Source organism: Bufo gargarizans, chromosome 4 (genome assembly GCF_014858855.1).
Source record: "Bufo gargarizans isolate SCDJY-AF-19 chromosome 4, ASM1485885v1, whole genome shotgun sequence".
Lineage (NCBI taxonomy): Eukaryota > Metazoa > Chordata > Amphibia > Anura > Bufonidae > Bufo > Bufo gargarizans.
In genome coordinates this window covers 490,577,842-490,596,745 of record NC_058083.1, presented here as the reverse complement: position 1 = coordinate 490,596,745, position 18,904 = coordinate 490,577,842, and the positions used below count along the sequence as shown (strand labels likewise).

The window sequence follows — 18,904 nt, the reverse complement described above, 5'->3', positions numbered from 1 at the left end:
AAATATTTTTCACCGAGGATTCGTTTGTGTCATGTGACCACGGAGGGGGAGGGAAGCGCTTGCTATTAGGGTCCATTCACACATCCACAAAATGGGTCCGCATCCGTTCCGCAATTTTGCGGAACAGCCGCGGACCCATTAATTTTTAATGGGGACGGAATGTGCTGTGCACATCCGCATTTGCGGATCCGCACTTCCGTTCTGCAAAAAAATATAACCTGTCCTATTCTTGTCCGCAATTGCGGACAAGAAAAGGCATTTTCTATAAGAGTGCCGACGATGTGCGGTCCGCAAAATGTGAAACACACCTTGCCGGTGTCCGTGTTTTGCGGATCCGCGATTTCCGCACCCGCAGAACACATACAGACGTGTTAATAGACCCTAACAAACTACTCTGTGGTCACCCACCAGCCCATACTGCGCTGCACTATATCCTGACACATCATCAGGTCATAGTGCACGTAAGCGCGCACTATGACCCGACGCTGTCTGACGTCAGGACAACAGTGCAGTGCATGGAGGAGGTGTGGAGCGGCGCCCCTGCAGGAGAGGTAAGTGTTTTATTTCACTGGTGCTGAGGACATGGCTAGGAGGGGGAAGATGGTGGCACTGGGGGAGCTGATGAGTTTTTATAAAGAAAAACGTTATTTGAATTTCTTTGTTATTAGAGTACTCGATTAATCGATAGAATACTCGATTACAAAAATAGTTGCTAGTTGCTAGCTGCAGCCCTAGTCTAGTCCAGTAACTAGGACAAATCGGATTGCTTCTCTGACAAAGCCTGGCATCTGCTGCAGAGTGAAGCCTCATGCAGACGTCCGTGGAACACAGTCCGTGAGATACCGGACTGGCATTGCAGGAGCGCACGGCGTCATTGGTTGCTATGAATCCGTGCGCTCCTGCAATGCCAGTCCGGTATCTCCCGGACCGTGTTCCACGGACGTCTGCATGAGGCTTAAAGCCTGTATTACACCAGGTGATCGTCCGGCCAATCATCGCTAACAAGCATTCGTATGAACGCCGATTACCAGATGACCGAGGCTTGTTCCTCGGGATCTTTCAGCATGTTTAAAAATACTTGGTTTGTCGGCTGCAGATAGTTTTTTATTTTTTAATTTTTTTATATAGACCAACATCTTTATTATATAGTTTTTCTAATGCATAGCTTCTCAATATTTTTCTGCTGGACTTCTCATCAGTCAAGATTCCTGGTCCTCGCCATCGGTTTTAGTTCATGCCCAAAAAAATTTAACTACCTCTGTTTGTCTAAAAAAATATATATATAAAAATAGAACCACTTATGTCAAATTTGCCTCCCAGCAACTAAGGGGCACCTTGCAGTTTGAGAGCCACTTGTCTAATGGATGTTAAGAGGATGAATGTATGCATGTGCGGACAGAGCATTAATATGTAATAATCCGCGCTATTCTCTCTGGAATTCACTTGGAAACAGGAAATAATATGTTAGGGCGACTAATATCTGAACCTAAATTTAGAAATGTAATGCAAACCGTAAGTTTATTGTCCGAGCGCGTAATTGACAAAGACCAAATTTCCTAATGAGTGTCAGGAGCCGCTGTATAGAGTCTCTCATTCTGGAGCACGCTGGCGCTAGTAATTGACTTTCTCCCTCCGTCTACTGGCTGCTATTAACTAGCTTTTTGTATAGAATGGGTGTCCGAGGGAATTTCAGAAATCCGTTTTTGTGTTTGCTTGTGAGCAGCTCTATAGGAGAGGTCAGTGGTCACCTCCAATGTACAAGCATCCACCAGCGGGTCTACCCGTCTCTAATGCCACATACTATCTGTGGTTCAATTGGAAACTATATGCTTGGTATCAGGTTCTATGCTGGCAGATAAAATGCAACATGCCCAATCCTTATCTTCCCAAAATTGGCCATCGGTGGAAGAGTCGGGAAGCCCCCCCATAAGCAATAAATGGACAGCCAGTCCCGGCAAGATAGTGGGATTCGGCTAACCTACATCTAATGTGTATGTCCAGCTTAAGGATCCATTCACATGTCCGCAATTCCGTTCCTGAAAAAAATAGAACATGTCCTATTCTTGTCCTCAATTGCGGACAAGATTAGGCATTTTCTATTAAGTGCCGGCGATGTGCAGTCCGCACAATGCGGAACGCACGTTGCCAGTGTCCGTGTTTTGTGGATCCGCAAAACACACACATATAGGGGTTTTCCAGGAATACAGTATTGATGACCTATCCTCAGGATAGGTACTCGATATCGTATTGACAAGGGTTTGATGCCTGGCACCCCCCACCCATCAAATGTTTGAAGAGGATGCGATGCTCTGGTGAGCTCTGCGGCCTCTTCCGAGGCCAGTAACGTCACGTTCATTGGTTACATGGCCTATGTGCAGCTCTTCCCCTTATTCATGTGAATGGGCCTGGACTGCAATACCAAGCACAACTGGAGGCTGCAATCCTCACTGGAGTACACCAGCTGATCGGCAGGCTAGCTGGATGTCGGGCCCCCACCGATCTGATCTTGGGAACCCCCTTTATTGGCTTGTGCACACAGCAAATAGTGTGACTTGCAGGTGCTATCATACACATGGAGGTATTCTCCCCTAGGAACTTCTGGGTGCTTCTATATGATATAAGATGCAGGGGTAAAGGGGGCTAAGGCTAGGTTCACACCTCTATTTAACTAATCCACAGCAGAGAACAGCCCGCCAGAGCTTACCAGATCCAGCCTAGCCGGATTCTGCCATTTACCGCCGGACCTCTTTGAGTATAATGGGATCTGGCTGCTTTCTGGCAGAAGTGCCGGGTTTCGACTGGACAAAAACCGCCATATGCACCAGTTTTTATCTGGCTTAAACCTTGGACTCATGCCGGAAAGCGGCTAGATCCCGTTATAGCCAATGTGGGCAGTGAACAGCAGGACCCGGCTCTACCGAAACCGTGCTGGGTCAGTTAAATAGAGGTGTGAACTTAGAGCTTCAATTTTTTCCATAGAAATGCATAACTATCATGACTTTGTACAAAACTGAGCAATTTCAGACCTCTTTCTGCACTTGTTTGTGACAAACATAGCGTGACAAGTGCTGTTTTGCAATATATTTACAACTATGCTGAGCTATCATCATGTGAAGTTATAGCCCTGAGGGCTGTGTTCAGACATACTTGAAAGGCAGTATGACATGGCGACCAGTCAGATGGAATACAAGGACATCTCGAGACGGCCAGAACTGCCGAGCCTCGCTCAGTCAGTTAACCCCGGTGGGACAAGCGTAATCTTCATTACAGTCTTTTTAATAATCAGTATCTAGCTGGCTTTACCAGTTACTGTAGTAGTCACCCATACTTTAAGTGGGTAGGTACCAAACCACCGCCTGTAGTCGTTTCTTGCAGTGATCGAGGCTTCTAAGCCGCTCGTTCGTTACAATAGTGAGAGTTTCTACAGTAGTATCCTGGTCTTACATCGATTTCTACCTGGAGTGAAACTTTTCAGAAACCTAGCCCAAGGACTTGGCTTGCGAGTTTGACCAGTGGTTCTTAGGCACATTTTTTACATGGGCGAATGTGGTCTGGGAAAAACCATCCATGTGACGGCTATAATTTCCACTGACCGCAGCTCAGCTGACCTGAACTGACGGCATCGTGATGAACGATGGAGCTGTGAGTCCAGCGATCAGGCTGGAACTCGCAGCATTATAAATCACTATGATGCAGCGAGTTTGGGTCAGCCGAACATCGGTCGCTATGGGAAATGTGGTCATGCCACGGACATTTTTTTTTTTGCCCATGTGAAGTTAGCCTTAGCATCTTCTACAGTAACATCATTAGGCCCAAAAAGCTGCCCAAGACAATATTATTCTGCATGGCAGTTTGGCCATATTGATATCCTGATCTTTTGTTGGCTGGTTGATATGTAATAATAACTTTTTTTTAATTATTATTACATTTGTTTTCTGGATGAGGTTGACACTTTGTTCTTGCAGAGTCATCTGGAGAGTCTTAAAGGGAACCTGTCACCAGGATTTTGTGTATAGAGCTGAGGACATGGGCTGCTAGATGGCCGCTAGCACAGCCGCAATATCCAGTCCCCATAGCTCTGTGTGCTTTTATTGTGTAAAGAAAACGATTTGATACAAATGCAAATGAACCCGAGATGAGTCCTGTAGGTGAGATGAGTCAGGGATAGGACTCATCTCAGGTTAATTTGCATATGTATCAAATCAGTTTTTTTACACAATAAAAGCACACAGAGCTATGGGGACTGGGTATTGCGGATGTGCTAGCGGCCATCTAGCAACCCAAGTCCTCAGCTCTATACACAAAATCCCGGTGACAGGTTCCCTTTAAAGCAAGTAACTAGCTGCCAACCAAATGACCTTGTGTAATTATAGACAGATGTCCCTAGATGTTCTGAAGATACCAGCAGGCTGTTTTCACATTGAACTCGCTCATGTACGTCTAGCCTTAGAGGTTCAATGTGAGAAACTCGCAGTGTGTCGGTGTACGTTTCCGTTCTGCCCTCTGCTCCTCTGACAGGATGGCACAGCATTACAATGATTTATAAGGCTGTGTGTCCCTGTGAGACCTGGAGTTTATTGAATTACACTGACATAATGCTGTCAGTGCCATTTAATAGAATCCAGGTCTCGCAGGGACACACAGCCTTATAAATTATTATTAGCGCTCATGCACACAACGGTAGTTTCGGTCCGCATCCTATACGTGTTTTTTGTGGATCAGATGCGGACCTGTTCATCTCAATGGAGAGCGCACAGTCTGCTGTTCGCATCTGCAAAAAACAAAACAAAAACACTTCCTGTTTGCAGCATGCTCACAGCCTGCGCATGAGGCCTAATGCTGTGCAGTCCTGTCAGAGGAGCACACTACAGAATGGGAAATCGCACTGCACACGCTGCAAGTTTCTCGCATTTAACTTGCTTGTGTGTGTCTTCAGGCTGTGTTCACATCACGTTTTGGTCCCACATTTGACTTAACCCCTGTGGTGAGAAGACCTTTTTTTTATTAGATTTTTATTTTATTTTTTACCCTTTTTTTTTTTTTTTCTAATAACAGACATGGTAAATTAAATGGTGCCCTTAAAAATAGGAACTTATCCCACAAAAAAATTACACCCTCATGTGGCTGTTTGAACGGAAAATGAAAGAAGTTATTGCTATTGAAACTTTGGGAGGAAAAAATGAAAATGCAAACCCAAAAAAGTGCCTGTTACTTAAGGGGTTAAACCGTTCAACATATATGTTGTAAGTGATGCCTCAGGTGGACCCCATACAGCTGTCACCATAGGGTTCCATTGGCGAGAAAAAGGGAATATAAATATATGTATGTGTGTGTTTTTTGATGGACTTTGCACAAAAGATATTCACTGTTTCCAAAATGTTGTGAACAGCCCCTAAAACATCTGCTGGGACACAAGTTTATGTATGAATTCAGTGACTTATCGGCAGGAACACTGTTAGCACTCTCATTCATGTCCAGTAACACCATGGTTATTGGTGTAGTATTCTATACAGAACCCTTAGCAGCACTGGTTTGATATAAGGATTCAATGCTGTAGGATTCAAGAGTCAAAAGACTTGTATCCCCATCCTACTAAGAGTCTATAGAGGGTCCGAGCATTGGGATCTACCCCCCCCCCCCTTCCCCCTTCCCAGCAATACATTTACGGAATGTGGGTCCCGTGTCCCCTGTTTGGTTGGAGTGACAGTAACACGTGTCCATTCCAGTTAAACTCTATGTAACTGGTAAAGAGAAGGCAAGTACAGAGCTTGATGGTGTCTGGCAGTCCCACGGCAGCGGACATGTGCGAGTACCACTCCATTCATATGGGGAACCTGGGGCTGCCATTCTTGTGATCGATGGGGGTCCCGGCAATGGAGCCCACAGCAATCAGACACTTGCGGTATGTGTTCTTCTGTGGAAAACTCCTGATATTACGTATCTATATACATTATATATATATATATATATATATATATATATATATATATATATATATATTTTATTATTATTCTCACATAAGTGCTGCGTTTTGTCGTTCTGGTTTATATAGCGGAGATAAAGACTTGTTGTGCAATTCTTCTATGTAACTGATGAGTACATAAAACCAGATCTGTTTCTCTGCCATTCTTTGATCCAGACTGGCAGCTGCACTTTGTGGCCTAAAGCTTTCACTCCGGCGCGGCCCGAGCAGTGAGAGACACTAATGCCTCAGTTGTCCTGGATACGGGCATCACGCTGCATTGTAATCAAATCTCAGCTTTTTGTTGGGTGTTTTGGGATTCAAATCTGACCTCCAATCTCAGCAGCTGCTCCGGAGGGGTGGACAGTGCCCTGCTGTAGGGGAACCAGACACAAAGGGGTCACAGCTTCATTGCACGGTTTCGTTATTCGCTCCGCACTTACAGTGGCTTTATTTTATAAATGGTAAAAAAATAAGGCGGTACTATTTGTCTTCATGCTGTATAATACAGCTAAGAGCTTGTTCACACCAGCGCTACTCGTTTCCTTTGTGCTTAAAGAGCTGAACGACAAAAATAACGCAAATGACAGATTCAGCGTACAACTAAACCGAAGGGGGTAGAACATGCGCCAGGGAAGAGGATGAGGTTTGTTCATTGGCTTCATCCGTGTGCAGGGAGAAGCAGCACCAGCGGTGCGGGGTCCAGGAGTGGCGCGGGGACCGGGGTAAGTATGTTCCAGGTAGGGTGCCTGGCACATGAGGGGACACTTTATACTCTTGGAGAACCCCTTTTAAGTAACTGCTTGCACTCCCCATATAATAACAATTCGGGATCATCTGTTCTCATGACTCTGTTGTGCCATTCCTTTATTATTCCTGCTAGAAGATTATGCATGGATTGCTAGCAGTCTGCAATAAGGGTGGTAGCACCCAGTTGAACTCTGTGGCAGTGCATTCATAAACTTCTGGTAGGAATAATAGAAGAATATCGCAACATAGAGTTTTAAGGCTAGATGCTCCAGATTTAATATTACATTACAAAGAGGGTGCAAGCAGTTATTAAAACGGATATGTCGGGACAGGTGACGGGTCCTCTTTAAAAGGGGTGTCCCATCTTGGACATTGGGAGCTTATCGCTAGGATATGCCCCAGTGTCTGATAGGTGCAGGTCCCACGTCTGAGACCCGCACCTCTACTTACAACGGGGCCCGCAAAGTGCCGGACGGTGCACCACACATGCGCGGCTGCCCTTCATGCATTCCTATGGAACTGCCGAAAGTAGCCAAGTGCTAGCTTGGCCATTTCCGTCAGCCCCATAGAAGTGAATGGAGGGCGTCTGCACTTGCGTAGTGCCCCCTCCGGCACTTTGCGGGCTCTGTTTCTGGTTACAGAGGTGGGACCTGCACATATCGGACATTGGGAGGTGATATGCCCCCAATTTCTGAGATGGGAATACACCTTTAAAGCATCCCTGTGCTTTCATAAAACTTTTGATGTGCAGACCTGTCAGAGGTTTGGATAGTTCTGGCTCTGGGTGCCACAAGGTTGGATTCAGTGCAGAAGGGATCCGGATCTTCCTGTGTGTCTGGCACATCTCTGCCCTATACTGGCGGAACCGTTTTTTTTTTTTTTTGTTGTTTTTTCTCAGATGACAGAATTGGACAGTGTCCAGCGGCCCAGCTTTGACAATAATGGGTCCATTGGGTTTCGTGTAGCAGCCCATTAGCTGGATCCGCCCGAGCGTAGCTGCTGGCAGATGTGACCGTAGTCTTATGTATCACAAGCTGCGGTGAAAATAATAAGTTGTTTTTGGGTCTTACAATGGACCCCGGGTCTGTACGGCATTCATATATGGCTTCCACAATGTTCTGTATCCCGGCTGATACACTTGTGACTGCGGGGGCTTGTTTCATGGTAACAACAAAAAGGCGAGGGCCGGCTCCTCTCCATTTGTTCCCGTTTCATCATTTAGACACAATGGGGATGGGTTTTGTGAGAGTCTAGGGAATTGTGTCCATGTCCCAACTGTCAGTCGGGGAGGTCGGCACAGGGACCATATGGCTGTGCATTTTTGTGAGTTGGGGGAAGAATGCTAATACTCTGAGGCAGCGTCTGATGGCAAAAGTCTTAGAATTATTATTTTTTTTTTAAAGGGTGGCACTTATTTCTGTCACTGTTTCCATGGAACCCACATTTTTCCCATTTGCAGTAACAGCAATCATTCAAAATAGCCTCAGATATGCAAAGAGTGACAAGGCTCCTGTGGACTGACATCAGCGGGGTCCGGATATAACCTTTCTGATGTCAACTCTGCATGTTCTTATTGTGCTTTACCTGTGTGGTGTTTGTGTTTTTTTTTTTTTTTTTTGTGTAGTGCAAACAGTATTCGGGTTCATTCACACAGCCGTTGCCATATTGCGGCCCGCATACGGCGGGTCCGCAATACAGGGGGCATCAGCCGTGTGCATTTCACATCACGGATGGGGACCCATTCGCTTGAAGTGCTTCCATGGTTTCCGTTCCGTGCCTCCACACTGCAAAACTTGATCTCTCCTTTTGTGGAATGGAAGGATCGCGGACCCGCAATCCACATGCGGCAGCCCCACGGCCGATGCCCGTGCATTGCGGACCACAATTTGCGGTCCACAGCACGGGCACAGAGGGGCAACGGTCGTGTAAACAAGCCCATTTCCCCCACCAAAATGTTATAATGTGGTAGTTACAGCAAGAGCCGTGAAGTTTAATAATTGTCAATTTTACTTACAAAAGGGAAAGTGCTTTTTCATTAGATCCGGTGACGTATAGGGTCTCTGCTAGCAGTGTTACCGGTCACCTCACCAGCACTAATGGGTGGGCTTGTAATATGGCTAGGGCAGCACTGGAGCTCACCTATTAGCGCCGGTGGCGTCCCTGGGAACACTGCTAGGCGTAGGCCTCTGCCTGACAGTTCAAAAATATAAACAGACAGCCCATGCCCTGCGCGATGCAGCACAGGGTAAGGACTCATGTCCACAAACGTATTTTCTTTCCACGTCCCTTCTGCTTTTTTTTTTTTTTTTTTTTTTTTTTTTGTGGACCGTATACGGAACCATTCATTTCAATGGGTCTGCAAAAAAATGGAAGGTACTCCATGTGCATTCCATGTCCATATGTCTGTATTTCCATTCCGCCAAAAAATGGAACATGTCCTATTATTGTCCACATTACGTACAAGGATAGTACTGTTCTATTAGGGACCAGCTGTTCCCTTCTGCAAAATATGGAATGCACACGAGCGCCATCTGTATTTTTTGCAGACAGCAAAATACATACATTTGTGTGCATGAGCCCTAAGGGATAGCATGCCGAAACAAAACCGAATAAGCCCTGTGCAGATGAGTCTCTCTTCCTTATTGAGATTCTGGTTTGGCTTATATCCTAGTCATGTTACAAGGCCTGTTAAGTTGTCTCTCTAGATGGCGCTAGAGAGACAGTTTTCATTCTTCCCTGGAGAAGATCATCTACTTTGCATACTTTCCCCCCCCCGAGGGAGCATTGTTTGGCTTATAAGCGTCCTTAACAGCCTCCCCGAGCCAATTTGGCGTGCTCGATATAGAGAAGCTTTATTGCTCGAGACTTAAAGGAAACGTGTCGCCAGACATTTATTCTGCCAATTATAACCAGATAGTGACACATTTCCTTTTTTTTTTTTTTTTTCTAATCTGTTTTATTTTCTGACTACAGATATATATATATATATATATTTTTTTTATTCTATTTCCTGAACATGATTATGGGGGCGGCCATCTTGCTTGAGCTGTTCTTAACAGCATTAAGAAAATTGCTTTACGGCACCCCATGGGCCATAGACACAATGGTCAGGAGGAGACCTCAGTGACTTCTATGGTAGAGTTTTCTGGGCATGTTCTGTGACCTGTGCAGAGGTCATTGTACAAGGGGAGAATAGATAAGCTCTGACAATCACCTATTGTGAATAGTGGATCCGGTCTTATCTATACACAGAGGTGATATCATTACAGGAAGGATTAGAATGGCAGATAACTGCAGTAAAGTTATTTGTACAGACCATGAGGTGGTGCCTATTAGGCTTAGAGGACAGTGGGAAAACTGCAGGATTTTATGGTTTTTGTTTAAATGTAGATTTGACCTGCAAAATAAAAAGTAACGTTATCAAAAATTCTTGAAAAATATGTTCAACATAAAAACGTGATTTGAAGTATAGATCATTTTCTGATGACACATTTTCATTTAAGTCCTAGAGACCCCTATATGTGTGCAGACAAAAGGATCCAGTGGAAAACTTAGTTACTAATGTGTGCAAATATGGTTAACCCTTTGATTCTAGCATTTACTTAAGGAACATCATAGAAATACGGTATGTGTAGACTAATACCAAAATACGATGCTTATCACTATATGAATGACTGTCCTGATTAGAGATGAGCAAATATCATATTTTGAAATTCATTCACGCTTCATTTGGTAGTAAAAGCAGAATTGCGCTATGGATTCCGTTACCACGGACCATAACGCAATTCTATGACGGAATGCCTTTAGAGGCATTCCGTTATTTATTCCGTCATAATAGAAGTCTATGGGCTGCAAAACGTATCTGTTCCGTTATGCAGGAGAGGACTCCCCTGCATAACGGAAACGGGACGGATCAGTTTTGCAGCCCATAGACTTCTGTTATAACGGAATGCCTCTACAGGCATTCCGTCATAGAATTGCGTTATGGTCTGTGGTAACAGAATCCATAACGCAGTTCTGCTTTTACTACCAAATGAAGCGTGAACGAATTTCAAAATATGAAATTTGCTCATCTCTAATCCTGATCATGGGTATATAGTTAAAATGTACAGTGGCCCAGCTGAAAGGGCAAATTCAGTGGTTAAAAAGTATGTTACACTTACTAAGATCTATATTAATGTCTTATTGTTTTCATCTTCCTCAGAGAAATAAGGTTGCATGGGTCCGGTTACGGGAATGACTCCAGACAAAAACGTAGAAACCCCCGGAGCAGAGAAAGTAGCAGGATTAAGCCAGCTTGACACCATGGGTAGTCTACCAGAAGAGGTTGGGGCAGACAGACCAAAGGCCTCGGCAGTGGATTGCGGCCCTGCAGACGAAGAACTGACCAACTTGAACTGGCTTCACGAGAGCACAAACTTACTGAACAACTTCAGCCTTGGGAGCGAGGGTCTGGTATCCAATAACCCGCTATATGACATTGAAGGTGACTGTTCCCCAACCGGTTGTCGAAACCCGGAAAAATCCTCTGCCTCCTCCAAACCTCCATATTCATTCAGCCTCTTAATCTATATGGCTATTGAGCACTCCCCCAACAAATGCCTGCCAGTGAAAGAGATCTACAGCTGGATCCTCGACAGGTTTCCGTATTTCGCCACTGCCCCAACTGGCTGGAAGAACTCGGTCAGACACAACCTGTCGCTAAATAAATGCTTTCGGAAAGTGGAACGCAGCCATGGTAAAGTAAGTAAAAAGAAAATGTCACTATGGCATTCGCACTACAAGTACCACACTAAAGTAGTAATTTATACTGTATGTAATTGTACATACACCAGCCTAGGGAGACCCCTGAAATCTCCATTCTGCCGTGGGATCCCCTGACATTTCCACTCCCAAGGAAGATCTACTCCCATTTTCGCCTCAAAGAAACTTGGTGAAGGGACTAGAAAAGCATTCTATAATTTTATATCTTGGATAAGATTCTTTTGATTGCTTTGTCAGGCAATTCTGAACAAAACAAAATGTTTTTTGCCCACACTGTAAAAATGAGTGATCTCGCTGCTGTCTTTTGGGGAACCCCAGGAGCCTCCTGTGCAGCTCTGAAACGCTGATCTACGCATCAGGCAAAAGCTGCCCAAAACATACAAACTCCATGCAGGGGTTGTCGAACCCAGGACCAGTGCTAACCACTGAGCCACCGTGCTGCCCATGTTCTCACTCAATACAGGCTGCACAAACCAGTGCTCTAGATGGTATAGATTTCATGTTGCACTATTTAACAGGGTTTTCTGAGAATTCAATATAGATGACTATCCTAAGCATAGGTGATCAATATCTAATTGGCAGGAGTGCTGGGAGTCAATCAGCTGTTTGAAGGGTCCACAACGCTGGGGTCAGCGCCATAGCTGGTGATGTCACGTCCATCACTCACATGTCTTTAGTGCAGCTTAGTTCCCTTCACTACTGCAATACTAAGTCGCCATACAACGTACTATGCCATACGTACGGCACTATGCTTGGTACACTGTGAAGCTATGGGGTGTCTGCGGCTGGTGGTGATGATATATTCTTGGAATTTCTGTAATACCCCTTTAAATAAGGTATTCCGACCATAGACATTTATGGCCTATCCACAGGTAGGATAGAGCTAGGTCCCTTCTGAGACCAGCACCTGTCTTCTGAACAAAGCTTCCACCATTCAGGTTGAAGATGAATGGTGAAGTAACCGTGCTTGCGCTCTATGCATCCTTATGGGAGTTAAGTAAACAGCGGAGTAAGGCTGGGTTCACATCACAATTTTCCCATCCGTTTAACGTATACAAAAAACGTAAATGTTAAATGGGTGCCTCAGACTGATGCTGTGCCATTCACCATGGTGTTCCATTGCAAAAAAACACTAAAGTATACCGTATTTTTCGCCGTATAAGATGCACCTAGGTTTTTGAGGAGGAAAATAAGAAAAAAAAATATTTTGAACCAAAAGGTGTGCTTTTGGTGGGTTTTGAACTAATTGTGGTCTGTGGGTGACGCACTGTTATGGGGGATCTGTGGGTGACGCACTGTTATGGGGGATCTGTGGGTGACGCACTGTTATGGGGGATCTGTGGGTGACGCACTGTTATGGGGGATCTGTGGATGACACTTATGGGGGATCCTCTCTGGATGGCACTGTTATGAGGATGAGGATCTGTGTATGACACATATATAGCATCTTATGCTATGTGTCATCCACAGATCCCCTCCATAAGTGTGGGGGTTGCATCTGCTTTTATAATGGGGGTCGGGGTGGCATCTGCTTTAATAATGACAGCAGTGACTGTATTCTACTACACGGGCCCCGCTTACTGTATAATCATATCCCTAATAGTTAATTGTTGTATGCATGTAAAAGCATAATGAGCGCTGTGTATTATTTACAATTAGAAGCGCTCGCCGTTCGGAGCAGAGAGGAGGCAGGCCGGGAGGACGGGCGCTGGCAGTGTGAGTCATACGTCATGCGCCCACGCCGCCTGCTTCATTCGTAAAGTGGGCGGCGCAGGCGCGTGACGTATGACTCACACTGTCAGCGCCCGTCCTCCCGGCCTGCCTCCTCCCTCCTCTCTGCTCCCAACGGCGAGCGCTTCTAATTGTAAGTAATACACAGCGCTCATTAACGCTCATTATGCTTTTACATGCATACAACAATTAACTGTTAGGGATATGATTATACAGTAAGCGGGGCCCGTGTAGTAGAATACAGTCACTGCACGGGCCCCACTGTCATTATAAATGCAGATGCCGCCCCCAGCCCCTCCTCCCTCACAGCTGATACACCCGCCGCACGGCATCGCGGCGGGTGTATCATTGAAAACAAGGCAAAATCAGCTACATTCGCCGTATAAGACGCACTGCTATTTTCCCCCCATTATACGGCGAAAAATACGGTACTTTTTTTTTTTTTTTTTTTTTCTTCTTTCTGTTACTGGACTCTGCGGGATACAAGTACGTGGTATGTTGCTTTTTTTCTAACGTATATGTCAAACGGAGCCATAAACCAGGATGTAAACCCACCCTAAGGCGGGGCTCGCATCTGTCAGACATTTGACATTGACAGTCTGTGGCTACTTACACATTTACGGCACAGCTCTCAGGCAGGCAGTTCTGGCATAAAACCCCGGATAAAAACCATTGAGGACAGCAGTTTTTGTCCGGCCGAGTCTCTACCTATTTGTCAAGTATCGGCCCGATCGCTGCTGGAGCCATTATAGACAATGGGGCTGGCGGCCAACATCCAGCGATGCCGAATCCGGAGAATTCTCTGCCAGAGAACTGTGCTGCAAATGTGAAAATAGCCTAAGGTGCCAATACCCCTTTTTAAAGGGTATTTTATTTTTGCTTTATTTTTCCATCGCCATTGGTTGATTCCTGATATTGCAGATCATCAACGGAGTTGTTTTTGGGACAAAAAGTCAATCCTGTAATTCTAGTTAACAGTTAACATACAATTTTTAATTATCCCAATGTGTGTCATGAAAAAACAATCTGAGCTGTCACTATAGGGGAGTCTATATTTGGAAGCGTTTCCCACCAGCCGCACGTAAACAGTCGGTGTACATTTGCGTGTCTCGCTGCGGTCTCGGATAACAGTCTGGTTTGGGTTGTCATGGCAGCGCTTCCTTCTCGTGGCTCTGTTCTTCAGCTCTTAGTAATGTGAGACCATACTCTGTTTCTTGCTGAAGCCGTGCGCTCCTTTACCAAAGGTTAAAAAAATCTCCCACAGGTGCCTTATAGCAGGGGGTCACCTTCAAGAATGTTTTTGGAGAAATGCGTCAGTATCGATCCCGTCATGTCTTTTCTAAAAACTATTTAATTTCTCAACCAAAAACTTCCCCGTCAATGCCTCTCAAAGTAAAATGGGTCCGTTTTTGTATAGGATGAGCTCGACAGTCTCTCTAAATGCTTAGTTTTTGGGACAGTGGTCTGATTGACTCGCTTTACACATTAGCAAACTAAAACTTTTTCTGATCAAAGCAATGATTATTAAAGGTTATGGACACCTTGGTCATTTTTGTCATTGGTTTACATATGTTTTTTTATTAGATTTTTATTTTAAAAAAAAAAGTACTTTGTTTGGCATCTGCAGCTTGTATGTTTCACAGTACCTGGTAGCTGCAGAGTGATGACTCGTTCTCCAGTCCCTCATCCTCTTCTGAACGATCATCTAACTTGATGTACCGGTATGTCCAAATCAAGGTTCATTCAGACGATGTTGATGAAGAGTGGGAATATGAGCCAACATACATGCTCTCTGACGGATTTATCACAGAACGGCGTTGGCAGCTGCTATCTACTGTGAAACATAGAAGTTGCAGGAGCCAAACAGTTTAAAATGTTTGATAACTTATTACAAAAATGTTTTTAGCCTAAAATAGAGTACATGTAAATCGGTAACAAAAAATGGATTCAAAGCTTTGAAAATCTACATCCAGCCAAACAAGAAAACCTGTCTGCCATATGTTCGTCTGCTTGTAGTTTCGGGAGCAGGAATACCGCACCAAATGCCATTATCGGCCTCACAGCTCTCAAGGAGCTAGACCTCCCTTGAGAGTTCCTCCTCCTTTCAGATTTTCCATCTCGCTATGCAGGTACATGGATGATTGTGTGTAAAATGTACATACCGTGAGTCCATCAGGGAGGTTCTCGATTTGAGCAGAGCCACAGAGCCTTCACCCTTAAAGGGATTGTCTCATTTCCGCAAATGACATTTATTAGATAAAGAAAGTTAATACAAGGCACTTACTAATGTATTGTGATTGTCCATATTGCTTCCTTTGCTGGCTGGATTCATTTTTCCATCATATTATACACTGCTCGTTTCCTTCGTTATGACCACCCTGCAATCCATCTGTGGTGGCTGTGCTCGTACATTTTAAGAAAAATTGCCAGCCTCTTTGGGACTTTGGGCCGGCACATAGACTAGTGCTTTTTCCAATAGTGTGCAAGCACGGCCACCACTGATAGATTGCAGGGTGGTCGTAACGATGGAAACGAGCAGTGTATAATAGGATGGAAAAATTAATCCAGTCAGCAAAGGAAGCAATATGGATAATAACAATACATTAGTAAGTGCCTTGTATTAACTTTCTCTACATAATATATTTGTTAAGGTGAGACCTCCCCTTTAAAAGGAGTCTGACCCGATGACCATATTCCCTTTTAAATTCACATTCCCCACATATAGCGCTCTTGTACTATTTGCTCAGTTGCTGGTGGCCTTGTCTAGTGAACAGCTCCATTAGCTCCGCTGTAATCCCTTTTCCGTGTAGGTTCCACGTTTCGTTGCCTTTTCTAAATATTTGCTCTCTCTAAGAAGCCAAATAATGTGAAGGCCTTGTGTGATCTAACCACATTCATCGGCAAACATCTCGAGCTTTATGGCGTCTGTGGAAAGTGGGTGTCATCATACCCTTTCTCTGTTCAGTCATCTGGTAAAACCTTGTCAATATACTGCAGTTTTTTTTTTTTTTTTTTTTCTTAAGTACGTTCACATAGGATGGATACGCTGCAGATACAAAACCAGCAAAATGGGTTTTATTTTAAAAATGATCTCTCCACATACTGCAAAAAAAAAAATTACAGATCTGAAGGATAAATTGTCTTGCGGTGTGGATTTTAAATCTGCAGTATGTCCATTTACGCCGTGGGTTTCGCTCTTTGCAATGCATATGGTTTAAAGGGGGTTGTCTGAGTGTTTGATACTGATGACTTATTTTCAGGATAGGTTGTCAGTCACAGATTACCAAGTACTGCTCCGTCCATTGTACAGCGGCTGTGCTTGGTATTGCAGTTCAGCCCCATTCACCCGCCTAGGCCATGTAACTGAACATGACATCCCTGGCCTAGGAAGAGGCCGAGGCGCTCACAGAGCACCATTTTCTTCAAACAGCTGATCAGTGGGGTGCCAAGAGTCAGACCCCCGCCAATAACATACTGATGACCTATCCTGAGGATAGGATCCGGCGCAAATACTACAAAGTGTAAGGGTCCATTCACACATCCGTGGTGTATTGCGGATCTGCAATACACCGGTCCGCACATGGCTGGCACGAAATAGAGAGAAGAATAGGACTTGCTCTATTTTCTTGCAGAGCTACGGACCGGAAGATCGGGGCCGCGCTCCGGAGATGCGGAGAGCACATAGTGTGCTCTCTGCATCCATTCCGTCCCCATAGAGGATGAATGGGTCCGCACAATTGCGGCACGGATGCGGACCACACTTGCGGACGCGTGAATGGAGCCTCAGTGTGCCGAGTGCATATTAATACATGGCTGCAGTGAGCATTGGTGTATAATGTAGCATTATGGAGTTTTGTGCATTGTGCACACTCCTGCAGTATACGGTAATTGTTTTTCTAAAATCTTTACATGGTTTATTCTGCTTCTAAATGGCAGCACAATCCCGTCATGACCTACTCGCAGCACTACGTCTGTGCACTCAGAGGCAGGGTCTCCTGCTCTGGCTCCTGTATCCAGTATGGAAGCCGGTTCTGCTGCCTTGACCTAGGAAACACCCTGCCTCCTAGTACATCGAGCTGAGCCCCTCACAGCGGGGACCACGGCCGCTCAGCGCTGCTGTTTAGAATCACCATCCACTGTGCAGTGTATTTAGGAAAATTATGCACACTCCTGCATTATCATTTTTCTTTATTATTGAAACTATTCTTGGGGTTGTTTTGACATTTTGATAGTGCTAGCTTTTATAGATTATCAGATCAGCGGGGGTCACCAATCAGGTGCTTGAAGAGGCCGCTGCGTTCCAGTGAGTGCTGCGGCCTCTTAAGTAATGGACGACCTGTTCATCTGTCTCGTGGCCTATGTGCATGGCGCTGAGCTGCAATACCAAGCACCGCCACTATACATGGGACAGCGCTGTGCTTGGTAAGCTGCAAGGATAGATCCATCTATCCCTGGCTCATAAGACCATCAAACTACTTTAGAGGTCTGCTGGCTCATTAAATGTCTTTTTGGTTGAGATTGTACCTCCGAGGTACTTGCGTCAAACTTTTTTTTTTTTTTTTTTTTTTACATTGATGCTTTAAAATGGGCATCTGTTTTCTGTTATGTCTTTCAGGTAAATGGAAAGGGCTCTTTATGGTGTGTTGATCCAGAGTATAAGCCGAATCTTGTACAAGCCCTGAAGAAGCAGCCGTTTTCTGCAGCACTTGCATTGTACACCCCTCCTGCCTCCCCAACCAGGTGAGCTGACTTGGATCCTTGTCATATTTGAAATGCTCATCTACAACGTTTGCAGAAATCCAGCCTTTTTAGCTTTGCAGGCAGATCCAGCATTGTACCACCCACCTCCTTCCTGCGCTAAAACTGACATCTTCAAGGGTTTGTCCCATTTGGTCACTCATGGCATATCCACCACTGGGACTGCTCCTATCTCAACAATGGGACCCTGTCGTGAATGGGAGAGCTGGGCGTGCATGTGCGGCTCTCTCCACTGTTAGGGGACTTCTGAATATAGCCGGTTAAGTCTGCTTAGCTGTTTTCAGAAATCCTCTAGCAGTGAATGGAGAGAGACATGCATTTGCGGCCACCTCTCCATTCACTGCAACGTGGTCCTATTCTTCAGAGAAGAGCGCCTATCGGACATTTGTGGCATATCCAGAAGGGTGTAACTCTTAAGTTGCTCTTCTCTTTGAAGTGACCACACTTTGTCAGCCCTCAAAGGGGTTGTTCGGGCTTTTACTATTGATGACCTATCCTCAAGCTAGGTCATCAATATCAGATCGGCAGGGGTCCAACACCCGTAACCCCTGTCGATCAGCTTTATGAGGAGATGGCGCAGTGCGCATGTGCTGTCTCCCTTTCTATTCACCACTGCTGTCTATGGCAAAGACCAATAGACAGCAGCAGCGGACAGGAAGAGAGAAGGGAAGACGGCACATGCGCACTGTCTCCACATACAGCTGATATAGATGACCCATCCTGAGGATAGATCATCAATAGTAAAATCACGGAGAACACCCTTAAGCTCCTTGAATACTCAAGCGACCAAAAAATTGTTAGAAAAGCGTGAAACCGTTTCACTGACCGCAGTCATTTTTTGACTATGAATCTGGCTCTTTAGCTGAACTCCAGTGGAGAGTAAAATGACCGACCTGGGGCGTCCACCATCCAGGTCATATAGATTTGATCAGTGGCAGA

General features: G+C 45.1%; 1 protein-coding gene across 2 annotated transcripts in view; it reads left to right on the top strand.

Moving 5' to 3' along the window:
• Positions 1–18,904, top strand: part of FOXN2 (forkhead box N2) — a 42,443-nt gene that overhangs the window by 13,167 nt on the left and 10,372 nt on the right. For both annotated transcript variants that reach the window (XR_006388834.1, XM_044291754.1), the window contains exons 2-3: positions 10,917–11,455; positions 17,823–17,947. Coding sequence is in view for 1 of the 2 variants with exons in the window: in XM_044291754.1 (XP_044147689.1) it covers positions 10,931–11,455; positions 17,823–17,947 (650 nt within the window). In the remaining variant the exon portion in view is untranslated. The remainder of the gene's footprint in view (positions 1–10,916; positions 11,456–17,822; positions 17,948–18,904) is intronic.